This window comes from Scyliorhinus torazame, chromosome 2 (assembly GCF_047496885.1).
Source record: "Scyliorhinus torazame isolate Kashiwa2021f chromosome 2, sScyTor2.1, whole genome shotgun sequence".
NCBI classification, from domain to species: Eukaryota; Metazoa; Chordata; class Chondrichthyes; order Carcharhiniformes; family Scyliorhinidae; genus Scyliorhinus; species Scyliorhinus torazame.
In genome coordinates this window covers 254,293,416-254,310,458 of record NC_092708.1, presented here as the reverse complement: position 1 = coordinate 254,310,458, position 17,043 = coordinate 254,293,416, and the positions used below count along the sequence as shown (strand labels likewise).

Sequence of the window (17,043 nt, the reverse complement as noted above, 5' to 3'; positions counted from 1 at the left end):
ACGTGAGTATTTCTCATGTCCCCAGTTTCTATCCCTCACAGGCTGAAACTGATGTCGGAAACCAAGCTTTGATTTATGAACTAATTCATAATCATCTGCCATTTCTGCTGTTAATCTCGCAGTTTTAACCCTCTGCTCTCCCACATGAGTTCTCACTCCATCAGGAATTGAATTTTTAAACGCCAAAAGCATAATTTCTCTGAAAGCTTCATATGTTTGGTCTATTTTCAAAGCCCTTATCCACCTATCAAAATTACTCTGAGACTTTCAAACCCCTTGTATGTTTGACCAAATTCTTTCCTTAAATTTCTAAATCTTTGTCTGTAGGCTTCAGGCACTAGTTCATTTGCACCTAAGATGGATTTTTTCACCTCCTCATACATCCCAGATACCTCCTCCGGTAGTGATGCAAACACTTCACTAGCCCTACCTATCAGCTTTGTTTGAATCAGTAATACCCACATGTCCTGTGGCCATTTCATTTGTTTAGCTACCTTCTCAAATGAAATGAAAAAGGCTTCTACCTCCTTTTCATCAAACCTTGGCAATGCTTGGACATATTTAAATAGATCCCTACCAAGCCTTCGACTTTGACGCTCTTTCTCACTATCCTCATCACTATCCACCAACTGTACGTTTCCCTTAACGTCTGCCAATTTTAACTGACTGTCATGTTTCTTGGCCATTTTCTGAAGTTCACACTCTCTCTCTTTATCTTTTTCCCTGATCTGTATCTCCCTTTCTCTTTCATTTTGTTCTGCTGGGGCTATTTCTTTTCTCCTTTCTTCTCTCTCCTTTTCTTTTTCCTCTCTCTCTTTTTCCTCGCTCTCTCTTTCTTTCTCCTCTCTATCTCTTTCTTTCTTTCTTTTTCCTCTCTCACGTATTCAAGCTGCTTTAATTCTTTCTCATGGTCCATTTGTTTAATTTGTAACTGAATTTTTGCCATTTCCAATGAGTCAAACTGTATCAGCCAGCCAACTCTGGGGGGCCCAAGTGTTATTTTTGCGGACAAAACAAACACCCCATGCAGTGCTGCCCGGCGCGGAGCGAGAACTGCAACGGGTGTGGGAAGAAAGGACTCTTCATTTCTGTTCGCCAGGCCCGGTCGGTCGCCGCTGTTTCCAGGCCCGGCGTTCCTGCACTCCCCATGTGCGACCCACAGGCGCCGCCATTTTCCCCTTCGCAAGCCACGTGCGGCCCGTGGGTGCCGCCATCTTTGATGCCGCCCGCCATGTGCGCCCCATGGGCGCTGCCATCTTCGGCACCATTTTGGACTGTGCCTCAGGACCCCTGCTCATCTGGCCGTTCATCGCCTGCCGCTACTCCACCACCGCTGACCAGCCCGGGACCTCCCAGCATCTACCGCAGCTCGCCTCTAACACCTTGGATCAGTCCCGGCCCCGCAACCTCGCGACCGCGACGACGACGGTGAAGATCGATGGGCACGAGACTACCTGCCTCTTTGACTCCAGGAGCACAGAGAGTTTCATCCACCCCACTACGGTAAGGCGCTGCTTCCTCCCGGTACACCCCGTCACCCAGAAAATCTCCCTGGCCTCCAGATCCCATTCCGTTGAAATCCGGGGGTACTGTTTCGCGACCCTCACCATCCAAGGCGTAGAGTTCAGCAACGTCCGGCTCTACGTCCTCCCCCACCTCTGCGCTGCCCTGGTACTCGGCCTGGTCTTTCAGTGCCATCTCCAAAGCCTTACTTTAAAATTCGGTGGATCCTACCGGCCCTCACCATCTGCGGCCTCACTACCCTTAAGGCCGATCCACCCTCCCTGTTTGCGAACCTCACCCCGGACTGCAAACCCATCGCCACTAGGAGCAGACGGTACAGTGCCCAGGACAGGACCTTCATCAGGTCGGAGGTCCAACAGCTTCTGCGGGAGGGGGTCATTGAGGCCAGCAACAGCCCTTGGAGAGCTCAAGTAGTGGTAGTGAAGACTGGGGAGAAGCACAGGATGGTCATTGACTACAGTCAGACAATCGGTACACGCAGCTCGACACGCATATCTGACATGGTCAATCAGATTGCGCAGTATCGAGTCTTTTCCACAGTGGACTTGAAGTCCGCCTACCACCAGCTCCCCATCCGTTCGGAGGACCGCCAATACACTGCGTTCGAAGCAGATGGCCGCCTCTATCACTTCCTTAGGGTTCCTTTTGGCGTCACTAATGGGGTCTCGGTCTTCCAGTGAGAGATGGACCGAATGATTGACCGGTACGGACTGCGGGCCACCTTCCCGTACCTAAACAACGTCACCATCTGCGGCCACGATCAGCAGGACCACAACGCAAACCTCCAAAAATTCCTACATACCGCCAAACTCCTTAATCTCACATACAAGGAGGAGAAATGCGTGTTCCGCACCAACCGCGTAGCCATCCTTGGCTATGTCGTGGAAAATGGAGTCTAGGGCCCGACCCCGACCGCATGCGCCCCCTCCTGGAACCCCCTCGCCCCCACTGCCCCAAAGGCCTGAAACGATGCCTGGGGTTTTTCTCCTATTACGCCCAGTGGGTCCCTAATTATGCGGACAAGGCCCGCCCACTCATTCAGTCCACAGTTTTTCCCCTGTCGGCTGAGGCCTGCCAGGCCTTCAACCGCACCAAGGCGGACATCGCCAAGGCCACGATGCACGCGGTCGACGAGACCCTCCCCTTTCAGGTGGAGAGCGATGCATCAGACGTAGCTCTGGCCGCCACCCTCAACCAGGCGGGCAGACCCGTGGCTTTCTTTTCCCCCACCCTCCATGCCTCCGAAATCCGGCACTCCTCTGTCGAAAAGGAGGCCCAAGCCATTGTGGAAGCTGTGCGACATTAGAGGTATTACCTGGCCGGCAGGAAATTCACTCTCCTCCTTTATGTTTAATAATACACAGCGAGGCAAGATCAAAAATGACAAGATCTTGAGGTGGAGGATCGAGCTCTCCACCGATAATTATGAGATCTTGGATCGTCCGGGGAAGCCCCCAGATGCCCTGTCCCGCGGTACATGTGCCAACGCACAAATGAACCAACTCCGGGCTCTCCATAATACCTCTGCCACCCGGGGGTCACCCGGTTCTTCCATTTTCTCAAGGCCTGCAACCTGCCCTACTCCATTGAGGAGGTCAGGACCGTCACCAGAGACTGCCAAGTCTGCGCAGAGTGTAAGCCGCACTTCTACTGGCCAGATAGAGCGCACCTGGTGAAGGCCTCCCGCCCCTTTGAACGCCTCAGCGTAGACTTCAAAGGGCCCCTCCCCTCCACCGACCACAACACGTATTTCCTGAATGTGATTGATGAGTACTCCCGGTTCCCTTTCGCCATCCCATGCCCCGATATGACTTCTGCCACAGTAATCAAAGCCCTGCACAGCATCTTCACCCTGTTCAGTTTCCCCACCTACATCCACAGTGATCGGGGATCCTCTTTCATGAGCGATGCGCTGCGTCAGTTCCTGCTCAGCAAGGGCATCACCTCGAGCAGGACGACGAGCTACAACCCCCCGGGGAAACGGGCAGGTGGAGAGGGAGAACGGGGCAGTCTGGACGGCCGTCCTGCTGGCCCTTAGGTCTAAAAATCTCCCGGTCTCCCGCTGGCAGGAGGTCCTCCCCGACGAGCTCCATTCCATCCGGTCGCTCCTCTGCACCGCGACTAATGAGACCCCTCACGAACATGTGTTTGCCTTCCCCAGGAAGTCCACCTCCGGGGTCTCGCTCCCAACATGGCTGACAGTCCCTGGGCCCGTCCTCCTCCGGAAGCATGTGCGGAGCCATAAATCGGACCCCTTGGTCGAAAAAGTCCACTTCCTACATACAAACCCGCAGTACACCTACGTGGCACACCCCGACGGGCGCCAGGACACAGTCTCCCTCCGCGACCTGGCACCCACTGGATCCCCACCCACGATGCATGACCTGACACCGCCCTCCCCGGTTGCCTCATTCACCCCTGCGCCACTCACCCTCCCTCCAGCGAACCTCACCGCAGCCCCCGCCCCAGTAGGATCCGCCCTCCCACTGGATCCACTCAGGGGTGACGAAGACGAGGACAACACTCTCCCTGAGTCGCAGGTGACCAAGTCGGCGCCCACATCACCACCAGGACTGAGGTGATCGCAGAGGAGGGTCAAGGCCCCCGACAGACTTGACTTGCAATGTTTCCACCACCCCCGTCGGACTCTTTTTTAACAGGGGGTGAATGTGGTAGTCACCACTAGTGCTATATTATATGTATTACGGCACTGCCTGTATATTAGAGGTATAATGGTAAATCCCTGCCTGCTGGCTCCGCTCACTTGTGGTAATTGACGGTACATCACAGGGAGAGCTGGCCTTCTCGTCCTTGAAATAGACAAAATTTTTTTACATGCACTAAATGTGGTGCGAACATTACTTACCACTTATTAGCCCAAGCTGAATGTTGTTCAGGTCATGCTGCATATGGACATGGGCTGCTTCAGGATCTGAGGAGTCGTGAATAGTTTTGAACATTATGCAATCATCAGCAAACATCCCCAATCCTGACCTTATGATGGAGGGAAGGTAATTGATGAAGCATATGATGAAGCATAGGGCACTGCCCTGAGGGACTCCTGCAGTGATCTCCTGAGACTGTGGTCATTGACTTCCAACAACCGTAACCATCTTCCTTTGTGCCGTGTATGACTCCAACCAGCGGAATGATTTCCCCTGATTCCCATTGACTCCAGTTTTGCTCAGCCGTGCGCCCCACTGCCAGGACCAGCCAGCAGTGCAGGAAGAAGCTGCATGACCTCCTCGGGCGACCAGGGTGAGTATGCAGCAGTGTGCCCCTGGTACCAACCCCTGTCCCAAACACCCGTAAACCCCCATGCGTACCAGCACGCTTTCCGGCCACCATGGCCAGGTGCCCTGGACACAAAGGCCACCAGCTACCCACCCCTATGCTGCATGTTCCGACTGCCTCACACTGCGCTTTCTGTCCCCCCCCCCCGCCAACCCTGCCAGGAGAAGGTGGCACATGTAGCGCACAAAGACTCCGGAGAGACGAATAGAGGTGAAGTCGATGAGGCTTTATTAAGCGTGACTCGTTCCCCGCAGTTCAGCAACAGACTGGAGCTGCGGGGAGAATTCCTGGTTCTTATACTCCGCCTTCAGGGCGGAGCTAGAGATCAACAGCCAACCAGGACCCGGGATCTGTCAGCCAATGACATCACGGCTTCACAGTCCCACATGACCCCTAATGCATACTACCACATTCACCCCTTGTTAAAAATGAACCCGGCGGGGTGGTGCTTCGCATGGTGGTAGGGGTTTACAAGGCTGATCCTGGGAGGAAAAAAAACTTTTGCATGTCATTACAGTGCCGTACACTGGGCTATGTACAGGGTTTTTGTTTTGAACTATTTACAGTATTCGTAAGAGGGAAAAGGAAAAAAAACATTCTCGTTAAAGTCCACAACATTCTAGTGTTACACCGATGCCACGAGTCGGTCGGGCGGTCTGGTCGTCCTTGTCGATCGCCTCAGCCCCGGTGGTGGTGGTGCTTGTTCCAGTGTTGTCGCCTCCGGGAGCTTTACGTTTCTGCTTCAGCTTCACTTCTGGTCGGACCTGGGAGGAGGACCGATCCTCCCGGGAAGGGGGCTGTCGCGGGGTGCGCCGATGGCAGGGAGGGGGTGATTGGTGTCGAGGGGGTGTGTGTGTTGCCGGCGGGCGCCAGATCTCGCAGGGAGACTGTGTCCTGTCGGCCGTCGGGGCACTCCACGTAGGCGTACTGCGGGTTCGTGTGGAGGAGGTGAACCCTCTCGATCAACGGGTCCGACTTGTGCGCCCGCACATGTTTCCGGAGCAAGATGGGTCCTGGGGCCGCCAGCCAGGTCGGCAGCGACGTTCCAGAGGAGGACTTCCTGGGGAAGACAAGGAGGCGCTCATGAGGCGTTTGGTTAGTGGTGGTACACAGTAGCGACCGGATGGAGTGGCGGGCGTCCGGGAGGACCTCCTGCCACCGTGAAACTGTGAGATCCCTGGACCGTAGGGCCAGTAGGACGGTCTTCCAGACCGTGCCATTCTCCCTCTCTACTTGCCCGTTCCCCCGGGGGTTGTAGCTGGTCGTCCTGCTCGAGGCTATTCCCTTGCTGAGCAGGAACTGGCGCAGCTCGTCACTCATGAAGGAGGACCCCCTGTCGCTATGGGCGTATGCGGGGCAACCGAACAGTGTGAATATGGTGCTAAGGGCTTTAATGACTGTGGCCGTTGTCATGTCAGGGCAGGGGATGGCGAAGGGGAAACGGGAGTACTCGTCCACCACGTTCAGGAAGTATGTGTTGCGGTCGGTGGAGGGGAGGGACCCTTTGAAATCCAAACTGAGGCGTTCAAAGGGATGGGAAGCCTTGATCAGGTGCGCACTATCCGGCCTGAAAAAGTGCAGTTTGCACTCTGCGCAGATGTGGCAGTTCCTTGTGACTGTACGGACCTCCTCCACAGAGTAGGGGAGGTTGCGGGACTTTATAAAATGGTAGAACCGAGTGACCCCCGGGTGGCAGAGGTCCTCGTGGAGGGTTTGGAGACAGTTAATTTGTGCGTTGGCACATGTGCCGCGGGATAGGGCATCGGACGGCTCGTTCAGCTTTCCGGGATGGTACAAGATCTCATAGTTGAAGGTGGAGAGCTCGATCCTCCACCTTAAGATCTTGTCATTTTTAATTTTGCCCGCTGTGCATTATCGAACATGAAAGCTACCGACCGTTGGTCAGTGAGGAGAGTGAATCTCCTGCCGGCCAGGTAATGCCTCCAATGTCGCACAGCTTCCACTATGGCTTGGGCTTCCTTTTCCACTGAGGAGTGGCGGATTTCTGAGGCGTGGAGGGTTCGGGAGAAAAAAGCCACGGGTCTGCCCACTTGGTTAAGGGTGGCCGCTAGAGCTACATCGGAGGCGTCGCTCTCGACCTGGAAGGGGAGGGACTCGTCGATGGCGCGCATCGTGGCCTTTGCGATATCCGCTTTGATGCGGCTGAAGGCCTGGCAAGCCTCTGTCGACAGAGGGAAGGCCGTGGTCTGTATTAGGGGGCGGGCCTTGTCTGCGTACTGGGGGACCCACTGGGCGTAGTATGAAAAGAACCCCAGGCAGCGTTTTAGGGCTTTTGAGCAGTGAGGGAGGGGAAATTCCATGAGGGGGCGCATACGTTCGGGGTCGGGGCCTATTATCCCATTGCGCACTACATATCCCAAGCTGGCTAGCCGGTTTGTGCTAAAAACGCACTTGTCCTCGTTGTATGTGAGGTTCAAGGCTTTAGCGGTCTGGAGGAATTTTTGGAGATTGGCGTCGTGGTCCTGCTGATCGTGGCCGCAGATGGTTACGTTGTCGAGATACGGGAACGTGGCCTGCAACCCGTGGTGATCAACCATTCGGTCCATCTCCCGTTGGAAGACCGAGACCCCGTTTGTGACGCCAAATGGGACCCTTAGGAAGTGGTATAATCGCCCGTCTGCCTCGAAGGTGGTGTTCTTGCGGTCACTTGGGCAGATGGGGAGCTGATGGTAGGCGGACTTGAGGTCCACGGTGGAGAAGACCTTATATTGGGCAATCCGATTGACCATGTCAGATATGCGGGGGAGAGGGTACGCATCTAGCTGTGTGTACCTGTTGATGGTCTGGCTATAGTCTATGACCATCCTTTGCTTCTCCCCTGTCTTTACTACTACCACCTGTGCTCTCCAGGGACTATTGCTGGCCTGGATTATGCCTTCCTTCAGTAGCCGCTGGACTTCGGACCGAATAAATGTCCGGTCCTGGGCTCTGTACCGTCTGCTCCGAGTGGCGACGGCTTTGCAATCCGGGGTGAGGTTTGCAAACAAGGATGGGGGCTCAACCTTGAGGGTTGCGAGGCCGCAGATAGTGAGTGGGGGTATTGGGCCGCCGAATTGGAAAGTTAGGCTCTGCAGATTGCACTGGAAGTCTAATCCCAGTAATGTGGGCGCGCAGAGTTTGGGAAGGACGTAGAGCCTGTAGTTTTTAAACTCCCTCCCTTGCACCGTTAGGGTCATTATGCAGAAGCCTTTGATCTGTACGGAGTGGGATCCTGCAGCTAAGGAAATCTTTTGTGCACTGGGGCGGATGGTCAAAAAACAGCGTCTTACCGTGTCGGGGTGGATGAAGCTTTCTGTGCTCCCGGAGTCGACCAGGCATGGTGTCTCGTGTCCGTTGATCAGCACCGTTGTTGTCGTCGTCTGGAGCGTCCGGGGCCGTGCTTGGTCAAGCGTCATTGAGGCCAGACGTGGCCGTAGTGCTTCAGCGTCTTCCTCGAACCCAGTGGAGCCGTCGATGCTGGGGTCCATTGTTGCTGTCCAAGATGGCGGCGGGGGTGAACAAAATGGCCGCCCCCATGCATCGCACATGGCTGGGGGGTCACAAGATGGCGGCGGCGGTGGACAAAATGGCCGCCCCCATGCGTCGCGCAGGGCTGGGGGGTCCCAAGATGGCGGCGCCCCTCCTCCCCTCGTGGTGGCCGGGACCCAAAATGGCAGCGCCTGCGGGTTGCACATGGGGTGCTGGGGGGGTTGGGGAGCGTTTGGAACTCGCAGGACTCCTTCTTCTCCGGGGACAGCGGCGACCCCCTGGGACCGGCACACAGCCGCGAAATGGCCCTTTTCCCGCAGCTCTTGCAAATCGCTGCGCGGGCCGGGCAGCGCTGCCGGGGGTGTTTCGCCTGGCCGCAGAAATAGCAGCGGGCCCCCCCGGGACGACTTGGCGTCTGAACTGCGCAAGCCTGTGGGGGGGGGGGTTTGTCGCGACGGGGGTCCACGGAGCCCAAGGGGCTGCCGCGCGGTCGGGGCCGTAGGCGCGGGCGTTTCGCGCGGCCACATCTAGTGAGGCTGCAAGGGCCCGTGCCTCTGAGAGTCCTAGCGACTCTTTTTCTAAAAGTCTTTGGCGGATTTGGGGAGAGTTCATACCAGCCACAAACGCATCGCGAATTAACATGTCCGTGTGTTCAACCGCGTTTACCGGCGGGCAGCTGCAGACCCGTCCCAAAATTAGCAGCGCGGCGTAGAATTCGTCTAGCGATTCTCTGGGACTTTGCCGTCTCGTTGCGAGTTGGTAGCGTGCGTAGATCTGGTTCACTGGGCGAACATAGATGCTCTTTAGTGCTGCGAACGCCGTCTGGAAATTCTCTGCGTCTTCTATGAGAGGGTAAATTTCCGGGCTTACCCTCGAGTGCAGGACCTGTAGTTTCTGGTCTTCTGTGACCCGGCCGGGGGCCGTTCGGAGGTAGGCTTCGAAACAAGTCTGCCAGTGTTTAAAAACTGCTGCTGAGTTCACTGCGTGGGGGCTGATCCGCAGGCATTCCGGGACGATCCTGAGCTCCATAGTCCTTTAAGCACGCTTAATAAATTGTAGCGCACAAAGACTCCTGAGAGACGAATAGAGGTGAAGTCGATGAGGCTTTATTAAGCGTGACTCGTTCCCCGCAGTTCAGCAACAGACTGGAGCTGCGGGGAGAATTCCTGGTTCTTATACTCCACCTTCAGGGCAGAGCTAGAGATCAACAGCCAACCAGGACCCGGGATCTGTCAGCCAATGACATCACGGCTTCACAGTCCCACATGACCCCTAATGCATACTACCACAGCACACAACCACTGCGGGGAGAGAAAAGCCTGGAGGTGGACTGCCTGATCTGTGCGCCTCACTGCAGTAGAGCAGCAGGCCCTGGAGCTGGTTGCTGGGCGCGGAGAGAGGGCAGTCGCCGAGGCGGAGGGTGGCATTGGGCGAGCAAGTGAGACCCCGCTGACCCCTACACACACCCTCCATCACCACCCCATCCCCCTCCACCACCACGCGACTACCCCCCCCCCTCCCTCACCCACCGTCCCTTTTCATGGGACACTGGCGTCATTTTTGGGACAGGGGAGACCTATACCGTTGGGATGGTCTCCACCTGAACCGAGCTGGGACCAGTGTTCTGGCGAAAAGAGTAAATAGGGTGGTCAATAGGACTTTAAACTAGAGATTGGGGGGGAAGGGAAAGTCAGGGAACCAAGAGGTGAAGTAATCAGTGGGAAGCGTAGCTGCTTAGGAATACAAAAAGCACGAAAAGACAGAACTCAGGAGAGGTTACGATAGTCCCCATCCCACAAAATATGACACAGTGTATGGAAATGCTCAGTAAAACCTATCGAAAAGACAGAGAGGGGGCAGGGTTGCCTTGTTAATTAGGAATGAAATTAAATCAATAGCACTAAACGACATAGGGTCAGATGATGTGGAGTCTGTGTGGGTAGAGTTGAGGAACCACAAAGGCAAAAAAAACATAATGGGAGTTATGTACAGGCCTCCTAACAGTGGTCAGGACCAGGGGCACAAAATGCACCATGAAATAGAAAGTGCATGTCAGAAAGGCAAGGTCACAGTGATCATGGGGGACTTCAATATGCAGGTGGACTGGGTAAATAATGCTGCCAGTGGACCCAAGGAAAGGGAATTCATTGAATGCTTACAGGAGGGCTTTTTGGAACAGCTTGTGATGGAGCCCACGAGGGAACAGGCCATTCTGGACTTAGTGTTATGTAATGAGCCAGACTTGATTAAAGATCTTAAAGTAAGGGAACACTTAGGAGGCAGTGATCATAATATGGTAGAATTCAATCTCCAATTTGAAAGAAAGAAGGTAGAATCAGATGTAAAGGTGTTACAGTTAAATAAAGGTAACTACAGGGGCATGAGGGAGGAACTGACGAAAATCGACTGGGAGCAGAGCCTAGTGGGAAAGACAGTAGAACAGCAATGGCAGGAGTTTCTGGGAGTAATTGAGGACACAGTACAGAGGTTCATCCCAAAGAAAAGAAAGGTTATCAGAGGGGGGATTAGGCAGCCATGGCTAACAAAGGAAGTTAGGGAATGCATCAAAGCAAAAGAGAAAGCCTATAATGTGGCAAAGAGTAGTGGGAAGTCAGAAGATTGGAAAGGCTACAAAAACAAACAGAGGATAACAAAGAGAGAAATAAGGAAAGAGAGGATCAATTATGAAGGTAGGCCAGCCAGTAACATTAGGAATGATAGTAAAAGTTTCTTTAAATACATTAAAAACAAACGGGAGGCAAAAGTAGACATTGGGCCGTTCCAAAATGACGCTGGTAATCTAGTGATGGGAGACAAGGAAATAGCTGAGGAACTAAATAAGTACTTTGCGTCAGTCTTCACAGTAGAAGACATGAGTAATATCCCAACAATTCAGGAGAGTCAGGGGGCAGAGTTGAATATGGTAGCCATCACAAAGGAGAAAGTGCTAGAGAAACTAAGAGGTCTAAAAATTGATAAATCTCCGGGCCCAGATGGGCTACATCCTAGAGTGGGCGTTAATCAAGGCACAGGCAGCCATGTACCAGGGTCACCTGGACATTGCAGTGGCGCTCCAATGTTTGGCCCAGTCTCAGCAGTTCATGACTGAGGGTGTCGACGGCATAGTCCACAGGGGTGATGCTGGAACATCACAGGGCCTCGAACTTGCCCCCCCCCCCCCCCCCCACTGTTCCTGGCGCATCTGATAGGCAGTGGGCAGAACAGGGCGGTACCACACCACCTGGGACACCCGAGCAGCAGTCGGGCTCATCCAGGCCCGGTCACCCCAGAAGACAGCCGCCAAAAGGGACCAAGGTCACAGGGCGGGAACCGCAGTAGGCCGCCTCCCCTCCTGATGGACCGCCTGGGGGTCCACCTAGACGTAGCGTTAGGGCCCGTAAGGTCAGAAAGGTAGACACCACGGTGCAGCACACAGTAAAGCGTTAGGGGCTAGGACACAAATCTGTACATATATGTTCACCCTTTCGCATTAAACACCTACTCACAACATTTCAACCAGCCTCTGTACTCTGTTAGAAGTGTGTGAGGGATGGGTTAGGCTGGGCTGGCTGCAGAGTGGGTGCTGGACGACAGGCAGACATTGGGGGTGGGCTTGGGCCCGGGACACCAGTTGAGTCACCGCTCACTGCCCTGGTGCCCCACCCCCATCCTTCTCTACACCATCCCCCACCTATCCCCCCCCCCCCCCCCCACCTCCCCACCCCCCACCGTCCCCACCTCCGCCACCCCAAGGATTCGGTGGGAACGTGTGATGGAATGGCCAGCTCACATGCAGGGATCACGCAGGTGGGCAGTGGAGAGTGATGCCATGGGCAGGGGTCAGAAGTTGTCAAAACAGTGCGGAGCACCAGAGCTTATCGCAGAGCAGGTCATCATCATCTTCCATCCCATGGACCAGTTCCGCTGTTACTGCCAACCCAGGGTTTGCATCCTGTAGTGAGGCAGGTAGGAATCACACAGGGGGTTCCAAGTGGCGGGGGGGAGGGGGAGGGAGGGGGGCATAGGTGTGCAGTCTGGAGACAATTAGAGTGCCCCATGCACATCAGCCAAGGCACACATTGTGCAGCCCCCCGTGCCTGCCCATCCTTGCCCTCCCCCGCATCATCCTCGTCAGGCAGGCCTAGCATTCATCGTCTTCCTCCAGTACGTCACTCCTCTGCAGTGCGATGTTGGGGAGGATGCAGCAGGCCACCAGGATGTGGGAAACTCTCCTAGCTTTCTACTGGAGGACCCCTGCAGAGGAGTCTAGGCACCTGAAACGCACCTTCAGGATGTTGAAGCATTGCTCGATCATGCCCCTGACGCATGGTTGCTGCGTGGACATTGTTGCAGCTGGTCTCTGCGCCAGTCTGTGGTCTCCGGATGGGCATCATCAGCCACGACTGCAGTGGGTAACCCCTGCCACCTAGGAAGGAACCAACCCCTCACCCGAGGGTGTGACTCCAAGATGTCAGGAACCGTCGAGTGTGCTAGGTTGTGCACACGGTCTGTGTACCAGGCACAGGTGTGCATGATGCGCATCTCATGGTCACGTACCAGCTGCACGTTCATTGAGTGGAACCCCTTTCGGTTTGTGTAGATTGGCCCGTCATGGGCTGGTGCTCGTAAGGCGACATGCATCCCGTCGATCGCTCCCTGGACCTGGGGCATCTCAGTGATGATGGCGAACTCTGCTGCCCGGGCATCCTGGTGAGCTCGGTCCACATTGAATTTGATGTATTGTCCCGGCTGGGCATATAGGGCCTCCATGACGGCGCAGATGCAACTGTTCACCTGAGGTCTGTGAGATCCCGGACAGATCCCCACTCGGCGCCTGGAAGGACCCCATCGCGTAAAGGTTCAGGACGAGTGTCACCTTGATGGCCACTGGGAGCGGATGTCCTCCCCCATACCCCGCGGTGCCAAGTGCGTCATGATCCAGCAGAAATGCTGTACAGTTCCCTGCTCAGCCGAAATCTTTGACAGCATGCCCGGCCCGGCAGGTCCTCAATGACAGGCTCTGCCACAACACACAAGGCCTGATGCAGTGCCTCCTTCCCACTTCCTCCTGTTGGGTGGCCAGCTCTCCAACCTCAGCGGCTGCCTCCTGTTCCTCTGGGGCAGGCTCCGCCACTGCAGGGTCCTCCTCAAGCAGCTCCAGCTCATACAGCCTGAGCGCATCCCCCAGGGATGTGGCGGCCAGGATGAAGGCCACCATTCCTGGTTGGATTCCAATAGCCAATGTCTGCAGGGGGTGAAAGTCAGACATTTTAGCATGGTGCATACCCCCATGTCCAACCAGGTCCACCAGGCAACACGGTGGCCCTGGTCTGCACCGGAGACCCTGCCCCCACATATCCCCCTCCTCGCACATCTGGCCATTCCCCCTGACACCATTACCTCCGCAACTCTGGCCCTGCCGTCTGTCCCTGCTGCCAGGGGTACCATTGAGTGGCGCTACCCATGCAGGCTGTACGTTCTGCAGCCTCCATCCAGCCCCCCTGTAGGGGCTACTGTGGGTGTTGCTCTTGGGTGGGCCGCATGATGCCCTGCTGGTGGTTGATAGCTGGTTTGATGGGGAGGGTGATTTGGTGGGGTGGAGGGTGGGTGATGGGGTGCGGGGTTGGTGGGGTGGAGGGTGGGTATTGGGATGCGGGGGTGGTGTGGGGGTTGGTGTGGGGTGTCGGTGAGGTGAAGGGTGGGGGCTGGGTTGCAGTGGGGGCTGGGGTGGAGGCACGAATACAGCCGTTGTCACTCTGCGCAACCACGGGCCACGGAGGGCGGTCAGTGGGTTGCACAACAAGATGGCTGCCTTGCAGGCCACAGCAATGGTGGTCTGTGCCTGGACACCCCAGTCCTGTAGGGCCGTCACCACCCCCCCCCACCCCCACCCCCTTGCTTAGCAGATGCCACCCGCCCCCCTCCCTGCAGCCAGCCCTGCCAGCGGCAGGACCGGCAGCCCAAAGTCACGTCTCTCCGTGTCCTCCTCCCTCCTCTCTCTCCCTCATCAGCCAGGGCGCCTTGTTTCCCGATTTTTAAAACCGCAAATGAAACCCTCCATCAGGAGCATCGCGGAGGCCCCGGAGAATACCGGGTCAGGCCCACCAATGATATGCCAACAGCGCCTCCTGTACGTGCAGAGTAGAACGTATTGACGCCGCAGCTGAGGCACTGGAGCGTGGCATTCTGTCAGGCGCCTGGCTTCGGCCATGATTTTTGCCTCGTGTGCGATTCTCCACCCAATCGCTTTTCCCAATTCTGTTGTTCACCGACGGAGAATCCCCAATCTTTCACCCCACACCCACTGCCAATTGTGGTTAATAGCTTTTCATAGCTGTTACACAATGCTGCTTTCTTTTATTTCAATCAGTTTCTCAGACAGAGTGCTCTCAATGACATAAAGGCTGGATGGTTGGGTTGTCCAGTATTTCAGATCTCTGCCACTCAGTGAATCACTACTGCCTTCCTCCTCCCGATTGTACTGCCCCATCCACTTCTCTCTCTCTGGATCATCACCAGCATTCACCCCACGTCCTCAAATCATTGCTGTCACCTTCAACTCCGTAAAGAAACAAAGAAACTTCAGAGAGGAGTGCTTTAAAATCAAATGAATTGTATTTGAGAGTGACTTCTTTTTCACAAATCCCACGATCAGCAAGGACAGATTTGTCACCTGCATTTTCAGTTGAAAAAGCATTTTTTTTTTCTACTGAAATGAATCAGAAGTAAAGAAACATAAATTCATATCACACTTCCCACAGCCTCAGGTTGTCCTAAAATGCTCCGCAGCCGATGAACTACGTTTGAAATGTAGTCACGGTTGGAAACATGGCAGCCAATTTGAACCACAGCAAAACCCCACAAAGAGCGATGGATGTTTGTTGAGGAATAAACATTGGTCAGGACACCCAGAATGGGATTTACACCCACAACTTTCGGGCTCAAGAACAAGAACGCAATCAGTTATAGATGAGTTCAACCATTACGCTGAAGAGTTCATGAGTAGAGTTGTTATGTATTCAAGGATCAGGGGTGGGATTCTCCGCCGGCGGGATTCTCCATTTTGCCGTCGCCCGGGGGTTTCCCGATGGCGTATGGCTGCCCCACAATGGGAAACCCCATTGACCGGCCTGGCGTAACGGAGAATCCCGCCGGCGGGTCGAGGCAGAAAAGTGACGGGACGGAGAATCCAGCCCCCAGATCATAATCGGTTGGAAAGGAAGGACTTGCATTTGCATAGCACCTTTCACAACCTTGGGATGTCACAAGGCTTCACAACCACTGAAATACTTTTGGTATCTCACCACGGTTGTAATGTAGGAAGCTTAGAATAGAATAGTACTTGAGTGAAAAAATTGTAATTGTTGATCAAGATTAATGTAGCCCAAGAAATCTACAGTGCACATGGCCCTGCAAAGGTGTACATTTGTTCCTGCATGAATCTCTGTCCATTTGTACGCCTCACATGTACGAGTATGTTTATTGGTCTGCATGTGTGAACTGGTTGGTGTGCAAGACCTGATAACGGAATGCCCATTGGCCCCTCATCAATCCTTGTATTATTCCCATGGCAGTTTACTATCGCAAGAACAACCGGTTCCACGCTGTGACGGTGAAGCTGCAGAGCCCAGAGTACAAGCTGAGTAAGATCAGAACCTCGACCATCATGACCGACTACAATCCAAACTATTGCTTTGCTGGCAAGATGGCATCACTCAATGAACTCAAGGAAGTGCCCAGGAGAAACATCTCCTTGCTGAGGTGGGTGACATTAAAGTTCCCGAGGTGAGGTAAGAATCATAGAATCTTACAACACAGAAGGAGGCCGTTCGGTTCATCATGCCCTTACTAACCCTTTGAAAGAACTATCCAATTAGTCCCATTCCCTGCTCTTTTCTCAAAGCCCCCGGAACTGTTTCCCTTCATCCAAATCCCTTTCCAAAGTTGCAATTTAAATCATAAGATGCTTCGAAATAAAAATTGTCTTTATATTTCCTATCCCTGTCACCTCTCCTCCCATGCCTACCAGTTTTGAGCCAATTATCTTAAAGCTATGAATCGCCCCCCCCCCCTCCCCCACCCCTCTGGTTACTCATCGTCCTATCAACGAAAACAGTTTCTCCCTATCTATTCCATCAAAACTCCTCATCATTTTGAAGACAATTCAATTTTTCCCTGCACCCAGCAGGACAATCCTAGCTCCTCCAGATGGCTTGGGATAAAGCACTATTGGGCAGCTCAGGTGCAGCAAGGATTAGACCTGAAAAGGGGGGTCATCATGGAGTTTGGGCTGGGATGGGTGGGAAGCCCGCATTATACTTCTGGTCCCTCAGAAATAATTTTACCCTCACCATTTTTGGTTCTACTCGCTTGTGCCCTTCGATTAAATGGTATGATGAAAGCTCCTCCCAGTTAGTTCCTGAAATGGTAACCTATATGTTCCAGGAACCCGATTTGCATATTAAAATAGTCTGGGGTATTTTTTCGGTAGAGATTGATTGATTGAGGCTTGATCTCCAGCCAGATCAGGTGAATGATTATGAACCAATTGTGCTACAGATATACTCGAGGTAGCGCAAGGGAGTGCAGATTTGCGCCACATATACAGAGAGAGACCAGATTGGACAAACGTAAAGGTTTGCATTTATATAGAGCTTTTCACAACCACCGGGCATGCACTTTACAGCCAATTAAGTACATTTTTAAGCGTAGTCACCGTAGTAATGTCGGAAGCAC

At 54.2% G+C, this 17,043-nt stretch overlaps 1 protein-coding gene across 2 annotated transcripts in view; it reads left to right on the top strand.

Moving 5' to 3' along the window:
- Positions 1–17,043, top strand: part of ltk (leukocyte receptor tyrosine kinase) — a 381,725-nt gene that overhangs the window by 324,044 nt on the left and 40,638 nt on the right. For both annotated transcript variants that reach the window (XM_072486158.1, XM_072486157.1), the window contains one exon: positions 15,882–16,068. In XM_072486158.1, coding sequence (XP_072342259.1) covers positions 15,882–16,068 — 187 coding nt within the window. The remainder of the gene's footprint in view (positions 1–15,881; positions 16,069–17,043) is intronic.